This window comes from Nestor notabilis, unplaced genomic scaffold (assembly GCF_000696875.1).
Source record: "Nestor notabilis isolate BGI_N333 unplaced genomic scaffold, ASM69687v1 scaffold5464, whole genome shotgun sequence".
Classification (NCBI taxonomy): Eukaryota; Metazoa; Chordata; class Aves; order Psittaciformes; family Psittacidae; genus Nestor; species Nestor notabilis.
In genome coordinates this window covers 383-9,673 of record NW_009926033.1, presented here as the reverse complement: position 1 = coordinate 9,673, position 9,291 = coordinate 383, and the positions used below count along the sequence as shown (strand labels likewise).

General features: G+C 41.9%; 1 protein-coding gene across 1 annotated transcript in view; it reads right to left on the bottom strand.

Moving 5' to 3' along the window:
• The window catches only part of LPL (lipoprotein lipase), a 16,087-nt gene that overhangs the window by 6,569 nt on the left and 227 nt on the right, over nucleotides 1-9,291 (bottom strand). The window contains exons 2-4 of the mRNA XM_010013326.1: nucleotides 2,389-2,552; nucleotides 2,076-2,255; nucleotides 1,353-1,464 (exon numbers count right to left, since the gene is read on the bottom strand). Coding sequence (XP_010011628.1) covers nucleotides 1,353-1,464; nucleotides 2,076-2,255; nucleotides 2,389-2,552 — 456 coding nt within the window. The remainder of the gene's footprint in view (nucleotides 1-1,352; nucleotides 1,465-2,075; nucleotides 2,256-2,388; nucleotides 2,553-9,291) is intronic.

Genomic DNA, 9,291 nt, shown 5'->3' with positions numbered 1-9,291 from the left:
GCGCGCGCTGGTGGGCTGTGTTTGTTGTTTTAGCCACTCCTGGTTAGCCTTACCCGTTCTGAGGTGCCTCCCCCTCTGCTGTGAGGACACCAGGGACCACATCTCATTGCTCCCTGTGCTCAAAGGTGATGATGCTTTCCTAGGGAAAGGTTTATGCTGGGCACTGAGTGCAACCGTGGGGGCATAACGGAGAGCTTCTGGTATTTGAGTGTTTTGGCAGCCTCAGCAAAAGCAACAAAGCTGGAGCCAAGAGAAGGAAAGGTAAAGAGACTAGTGCTTTGGCCTTCTGATTTTAATCTGCTACCTCTCAGGAGTCAGCCTTTACTGATGCAACTGCTGCCTAGCCCACCCCCGTATGCCTGTGGATTTTGGATCACAGTCAGACTCAGGTGAAAGGGCAAAGGGTCCCAAGAGGCAGGGAGCTAGGCTCTCATCTGAACACTGTTCCCAAGCTCCCTCAGCAGCAAAGACACCACAGATGAATAATTTTCATAGCCTCATTTGCTGATGCTGGCATTTCCTTTGTCACAGGGATCACTGCTAGGGGCTCAGCTCTGCAGGTGCTGGGCTGTAAACCAAGCCCAGAGTAGCCATGCACTCTGCCTTGTCTAGCACACTTCTCAGCCTCCAAAAAAAAAAAAAAAAAACAAAAAACAAAAAAAAAAACAAAAAAAAAAAAAAAAAACCATAGCAGACATCTAAGCATGCACAGGAATTAGACAAGCATTTGTGTACTTCCCTCCCCTTCCTAAAACACTCCCAGTATTATTTTCAGCATAGACTATGACTTGATCCTCCTAGGATTAATTATTTTTTTGTAGTAAACCACAGTGGATTTCTTCTGTTTGTCCAGTCTCCCTTTGAGCCTGTATAAACTTTACACATCTGCAACATTCCATGGCAAAAAGCTCTGCAGGTACTACACCCACTACAGGAGGATCTACCTCCTATCCTTTATGAACAGCTCCTACCAGCTGCAAGGGATGACCACCTAGATGAGACAGACAGCTGAAGTTCTTGTGCTGCAAGAGGTACTGTGACCTTCTCCACGCCATTGATTTGGCCAGACTTGATCACATCTTCCACAACTAAACTTTTTCATGGCCAGTAAGTATCTGCCTACTCACCCATTTCTTGTGCAAAAGCAGATCAAGGCTTCTCGCCCACTACCTTTGTTATTCTTTCCTAAACCTTTTCCATTTCCACTACAAAAATATCATCCCTGACAATTCAATAAAGCAGGAACACATCACCTAAGCACTGCCAACAAGCGCCAGTTATTCTGGTGATTTTCCAGAAGAATGTAGTATTTCAGCATGGAAGAGACAGGATACAGCCACAAGTTTTCTTACCAGTAATTCTGTTCACCTTCTTCTTGGTCAGGCTCCCAGCAATGCCAGCAGCATGAGCACCTAGACTGTACCCCAGCAAGTGGACATTGTTGAGAGGATAATTGAATTGCTCCTGCAGAAGACAGTGATTTGTTTAAAGTTTGAAGTTAAATGGGAAAACATCAGAAGACACAAAGGAAAATGTTTTGTAAACAGTGGGATTTCTCTTTGAACCATGAATAGGAGAATAACAAATACAATTAACATAACTTAAGTAACCTAGTGTGGCACAAGAATAATTAACTTAAGGCAAAATTCTAAGTGGAGAGGAATGCAGAATGAAGGACAGAACATCGGGCTGTGTATTTTATCAAAGGTTTTCAGCCATGCCCTCACAGCCAGTTTCTGGATCTTCTATTTCCCCAAAGAAAGGGCAGACGTCTGTTTCCCAAGGCCAGCTGCTGTATGGTGTACAGGAACCTTTCTTTCATAGCTACCTCTCACAGAGCTTTCAGAAATATTGTGTACCCACGAGGCTCTGGGTGAGCACAAGGTGAGTTTCTGGAGTGCATGCCTTGTTTAGTAAATAACCATTAAAGGTGGGATTTTACCACTCCAGCAAAATCAGTCTGCCACAACTTAACTCCATCTATCCAATATGAAATGATTAACACAGGTGCACCATTGCTGTTTTGCCTTTTAGGACATTATATACAACATGACATATATGACTACATGTCCTACCTCCATCCAGTCAATAAACATAGCAACGTCCTTTCCCACCAGCTTAGTGTATGCAGCTGACACTGGGTAGTGCTGCTGAGCTCGAATTAGCCAGTCCACCACAATGACGTTTGAATCAGGTTCTCTCTTGTACAGAGCATCTACCAGCTTTGGGACCCAACTTTCATACATTCCTGTTACCTGTTGGCATTTTTGTAATTAAAAAAGGAGATATCTCAGTATTATCTTTAATGTATAGGCACCTCAGCTGACACGTCTAGCACAGTTTATCAGAAGTGTTGTTAAAAGGGAGATTCCTCCCCTTTCTTCTTACCGTCCACCCATGGATCACCACAAAGGTTTTACTGGTATGGTTGAAGTTGCACTGTGCCAGGCTGTTCACTTGCCCAGGAATCAGGTAGCAGACATCCTCACTGGGCTCTGCAGGTGTCCGTAAGGAAAACTTACTCTCAATTCCCGCAAAATTATTCTCAGCTTCTGTAATGCAAGAGCACAGGAAACAAAGCAGCATTTTAGGAGTATCAGGACAAACAGTTCAGAAGTCACAGGTACAACGTTGGAGAGATGTCAGGAACAGTCAAGAAAGAGGACACGTGTTCTTCATTTCTTACAGCATTCTTTTAGCACCACAACAGCCACATAAAGAGGAAATCAAAGGGAAAATATCAAAGAGGAAATCACTTCCCCTCCAAGGTCCTGCTAAAACAGCAAGAATCTGGCCAGCTGTCAAAGGGGTATGAATTCTTTTACTAGTCTGTATTTTCACAATTACATTATTAACAGGAAACCTATTAATTATCACAGAAAACTGCACAGGACAGTCATAGACATTACATGCAGGAAAGCGGCAAGTTCCTACCATACTATTACATATTTTAGTGGTGCATCTTCCACATGACTTCATCAGTAATCATTGCCTCTTTACAGCATTCAGTATTTGCAGTGCATTAAAAATAAGGTGCAAAGTCACCACTGTTTTACAAAATGCTAGTTTTAACTTCTTACCAAGATGAAAACAGCAGGTGAGAAATCAGACACCCATTAAGGAAATTGAACTAGCAAAGCAAAAGCATGTATTTTGAAGGCAACGTTACTTTCAGCTCATGTGATAAGCAACATTACAGGAAAAAAATCTTCTGCCTCAATTTTGAATCCAGGGAGGGAAGGCGTGTGTCCATGGTGTGTGAAGTTCATGTACTCGTGGTAACAAAGCATGTGATGACCTAAAAGCATCATTTCTTAGAGAACTCCCTCCAGCTTCAAAAGGTAAGTTTTCCTTTTATTCCCGTCAAGGCAGAGAAGCGGCTTTAGGCTTCATGCTCTCTACATCCTTCATCTGGGAAGACATTCAAATGCCTTCTCTCTTTACATCTAATTCAACACTTAAGTACCTTTATATCCAGCAGACTCTGTAATTAACAGTGGGCTTAAAATGCTTTTTGAATGCTTTTTGAAAACCAGGCTCTACTTTGGCAACTTGCATTTAGCAAATGTCAATTGCCTATTTTCCAATTGCAGCTGAACACAGGCCAACTCTGTCCTGCTTAGTGTTTTATTTCCTGGTATCATGACCTCCAAGCTTTCACAGACTCCTAAACACACATTAATGAATAGCTCCAAGCCACCATATGGAATGCAAAGGGGCATGGTGAGGACCTCATGCCAGGCACACAACCCAGATTTCTACTCCCCTTCTTTTTGCCATGGCAGAAGAGGTTGTCTAACATAGCTAGTAGATTTGTACATTTCCATTAAATTGTGCTGCATCACTTAGAGATGATAAAAAAAAATGAACTATTCATTTTTTTCCTAAAACTTAGTTTTTCTGGTCTTCTCATTCAAGTTACCATACTCATCAGGACACTGACTTGCACCCAGCCTCACTTAGGCCTCAGGTAGCTGTATAAGTTCTGGGAAGTTCCTGCTGTGCTTGAAGGGCCACAGAAATCAGGGTCTAACCTCCTTCAGGAGGTATAAAACCAGTACACAGGCTGGCAACAAGCCTCAGAAGAGACAGCCGCCATCCACAATCACCAGCTTAACACTGCCTGAGTTCATCAGGACTTCTCACCTGCCAAAAGCAAAGCAAAGCACACACAGGGAAGTTACAAGAAATGTTCACTGAATAGAGGCTTTAGGTATGCTCAGCTTAGAATGCTCAGCTTTAGGTTCTGACCTTGACTGTGCTAGGCTGGCTAGCTAATCCGGGATAATTACACTGAGGTCCCTCTTCCTGCCTCCTGCCCCCTTTCCTTTAAAGAAGGGATAAAGTTTATGAAAAAAACTTTTCTATAAACTGGTAGAAGCATTCACATTATGGAGAATGTAAGACTTCACCAACTGAAAGCAAAAATCTACCAAGCTAACCAAATGCTATCTTCCTCAGAAGTTGCCCTTTCCGTATCTTTTTGCAAATTCAGAACTTCAGTTTTCTCAACGAGAGAGTAGAAAACCCCCTTCTGATCACATCTTTAGATTTGCACTTTTTAGCCAGAAAAGAGTCCCAAAGGCCGATCAGTTAAACATTAGCTGTAACTTTTCATTCAGCAGTGAATCAGCAAAACCTTGGAAGGACCAAGAACAGATTTCAACTGTAAGGCATACAATGCAAGGACTTTCAATTATGCATATTTCTGCCCAGCACAGGAAGGCAAACAACAATAGTCCACCTGCTCACTAGTTAATAGTGCTTCCTTTCATATTTAGATATCATTTCCCTTCTGAATTAAGCTTATCTGATAACCATTCAAAATCTAAATTAAATTGAGATCCTGTCTTGTATTGTGTTTTCAATTACAAACGCATTCTGGAATTTGCATAGACATTCAGACTGCATCTTTTTTGGAAATAAGCTTGTAATAAACTAAAGTTAGAAATCTAAGTGTACCATACTTCGAGGTGCACTTAGACAAATTCACCAAAGTTAGAAAGATGGTGGTACGCTGCACCTACCACTGAAGATGTGCAAAGTGCTTCACAAATATTTGTGTGCTTCCACCTGAAAATCTTTGGATGAGATCTGGGGACATAGGAACACCAAGATGCAGTCACCATCAGGAAAGTAGCAGTTGCAAAGCAGCAGCCCATGAATTAGGGAAACAGCAGAAGGCCACTCTGCTCATTTAGCTATGTTATATGAGGAATTAGAAAGTCAAAAGACATTATTGTTAGCATCTTTTACGCTCACAAACCATGTCATGCTGTCCAATGTCCACATAGGCTCAGTTCCCAGCAGCAAAATACCCTCTGGATGAGTAAAGTGTGTGTGGTTGAGTTTGCTACAGACTTCTTAATGATGAGCTTATTAAGAAGCTATCCTCAAAATTTGCCCAAGTTTGGCTTTGGAAATTAATATACCTTGTCTACACCTCATTTTGTGCCACACACATACTGCAGTACCACTTCACCTTCCACTTTTGAAGATTAAGTTCTAGAAATAGAGTAGAGCTACATAATAGCATGTACACACTCACCACACACACTGACAGAATCATAGAATGTTTATGTACCATGATTTAAAACTGCAGCAGAGAAGTTACAATGCATATCACTTCAGAAAACTAACATTTCCCACTTCTACTTTTGTCCCTCAAAGTATCTCAGTCTATTTAAAAAATATCATTCAGAACCAAACTTTGTCATACATAGCTTTTGTCACAGACCTTTTCCTCATAGATTTAAAGTGAGAAGTCTCCTTGAATCATGTCCTAACTGACAGTTGGGTCTCATTCTTACAACCCTACACAAAGCCAAAGAAATGCAGAGACAGTCAATGTACACACTCACCACTGGTTAGTCAATGATGTGCTTTAAGCCAAATCAAACAAACCAGGGAAAACACAGAAATGAGGAGTCTTCAGCAAGTTTCTGAAAGATGGATAAAAATTTACCTGAACTGGCATCAGGTTTTACATAAAGAAGCTATAGAAATTGGACATGAAGAAATTTGTGTGCATCTATACTGAAACACTGAAGTAGTTTCTACCGACAAGAATACAAGTCCAGTTCTAAACGAGGCCTTGAATAGAAGCAGACCTGGAGGTAAAAACGTATAAACAAACAAATCCATGCTTTTTCTAAAAATCACATTTTCCCAGGTTTAGTTCAGCAGAGGTATAAAGGCATGTGTTTTGTGTTGCAAAAGCATCCAGGGACACAGTGCAAATACAAGGCACTGTAGGAAAACAAAGTTCTCTAGCCACTGCTAAGTGCTTACCATTAACAAGGTGACCTACAAAAGGTATTATTTAGGGAACAGTAAAAGGGAGCAGAATTAAGAATTAAACCACCAATTTCAGACCCCAGCTGGCTTTTCTAGCAGCCTACAGACTGCATTGCCAAACTCCATATTCTTATGCTCCGCAAACTTTCTGATGCTTTTCTTACATATCCACTTTCATAACCTCCATTTTCATACTTTAAAATACTTGTCCTCAACATCAAGTTATAAAGACTATTGTAGAACTCAGAAGAAAGTACAAAAACCTTACAAACTGGGAAGCAACAGTAGTTTCATTTTCCTGTTTTAACTTCATTACACTTTGGACTTGCAGTTTCTGAAACTCTATTCAGTTAGGGACTCCTATCAATTCTGAAGGTATTGCACTAACTTTAAGCGTTCTGATACAGTACTAAAACTCGTTCCCATGCTAATCAAGAGAATTCAGCTTCGAGTTTCATTTATAGGAAGCCCAAGATGACCTGGCAGCTGATTTTGATGAAGAAAAATCACTGGTCAGCTGGGTGAAGAATGTGACCCTTGAGGAAGTAAGAGCATCTGGAATATTAATCAGAAGTTAAACTGCCTGGATCAGACATGGGATACCAAATATGATAACAAAATGTTTGCCAGAATCAGTGTACCTGAACTATGGTTTTAAAAATGGAATCTTTGATAAACAAAGATTTCCTAGTGTTATACACACAGAAATTGAAATACTATTAGATAGGTGCAAATATCATTAGAAATTATACTGCTAGACTGTGTAAACTCAAGCCTACACAGACATGCACACACACACATGCACAGCAGCAATCATCTGCACATGACATCAAACATTTACATAACCAGCTGGAGTTAACTGGAATAACTCTTCCCTCAGCTTATAACCAGGATTGGGATCATCCATCAATTAGTCATATTGAATTCCTAAATGAGTTCTGAAGCAATCTCATGGTCAGCTGTAAATAAAGGGGCTGTATCAAAGAGACCGTTGTCATCAAATATGATCTGCACTATAAACTGGAAGAAGACTACGGTGTGTTGCAATCGCATGAAATCTACCCCACAAATCAGATTGTTTAACTTTGCTGTAAAGAATTACAACTTCAAGTTTATTTATGTATTCCGTAATGGCAGAGCCCTGAGAGTATTCTTCACTTCCCAGGCAGCAGATGGAAAGAGCAACACCTCTGGAAAGCAACTGGTCCCAAATTCAGATGCTGACCAGGGACCTCCCAGCTCAAGTCCTGAAGCTGGCGAAACAAGGGCAAACTGCCACTCTCGCACTGCACACATGGGTGCTCACCCCTCTCCAAATAGATCCTTACTCTGCTGCAGCTGGGAGTCATGTAACTCAATCCAGCAGAGCTCTTGCTATCCATGAGTCCCTCTGGGATACCTGGAATTAGCCCAAGATAATAAAAGGTAATCACTGTCAGACTTTATAGTAGTATGAAGGAAAGGATGCATTATAAAGCCATAGTATGCAAGTACTTCCTGCACAGGAGAGATTCCAGCAAACTTTTAGGAGTGCTACTGCTCATGCTATTCACCAGCTCACTTTTGATGGCTGACAGCCTCACCTCTGTGCCTCCTCAGAAGAGAATTGTTTCTGGAAAGGCCATGCCACAGCTGCCCTGTTAGGTCTATCCCAAACACAGCCATGGCAAAAGCCTGCAGCTCACATCATACAACAGAGTTAATCTGCTGTAACGCCTGACTTTGGATTTACAGTGGTAAAAATAGAGATCAGAATATATTCCTAGTAATGTTTTTATTTTTTCGTGGAACACCAGTATTATCTTCACCTACAATATCCTTTTCTATGTTGTTTGTTAAATACTCTGGATTCCTGGAGGCCCGGATCATGTATTTTCCACGGCTTCAAAATATCCTTTACTGTGGTGTGCAGGAAATAGTGTGTCGCTGAAGGCTTGGCTAGCTTCAGGGTGATCGCGCAACCTGTTTTCATATAACCTGTTCCTAATAAGCAGCAATGTAATCATTAGTAAACCTGTGGCAAATCAATTCCTACAGGGATGAAAGTTTGATCTGGGAAGTTATTTTACTTCACAAAACTTGGATACATTGATGAAAACTGCTTTGATTACCTCTGACAGCACAAGATTGGATTCAAAGCAAGAATACATTCCTTTGGCTGTGCCCTAGCATCCCATCCTCTTACTTTTGAATACTTCTCTTCAGTGTCCTTGTACACAAAGAAAATAACAAAGGCATCCACAGTGAAAAAAGGAGCAGTTCCATATTCCATTGTAGTACCACACCGTAGCTTCAAGAGCTATGGCCACATTTTCTTCTAAGGCTGCAGTCTTTCAAAGATAAACATTATGTGTGGGAGATTAGTGTAAGAAAGTAAGACTGTGAGAAGGCACAGCTAACATAAGTTTGAGAAGTAATGAGCTCCTAAAACTAGGAGCTCTCTCATTAAAGCTGCAATCACGTTGTGATTAACCGAAAGAGCATTAGTGAACACATAGTAGTCAAAACACTCACACAGGTTCCACTTCTTCTAGCCTGGAGGATACCTGTGCACAAACGCAGGTACAACAGGTGTAGTTTAAGATGCGCAATAGTATGTGTTCACACAGATACTTGTACCCCTCTGTCCACTTCTCCCCCTAAATGATTCTGCTGCATTAAAACATTAACTGCAGGCCAAACACACTACCATGGCACAGATGAAACTCCGGACCAAGAGCCGTGGGAAGCTGGGATGCAGGGCTCCCATGGGACAGGCGAGTCCCTGGCCCTGCAGGGAGCAGAGGGACCCTGCCATGGTGCTACCTCTGTGCCAATCCACCTCCAGCAAGGGACTCTTGAAAGCCAGCTTGCTCCTAGGGAAACAAAAACATCCCAAACCCCCACCGCCTGTGCATCAGCCCGGCAGGGAAACCGGCTCCGGGTCAGTCCCTACAGGACCCCTCAGCATCGCCTTCCAGCATCTCCCGAGGCCACCCCGCTCCACCAGGTCCC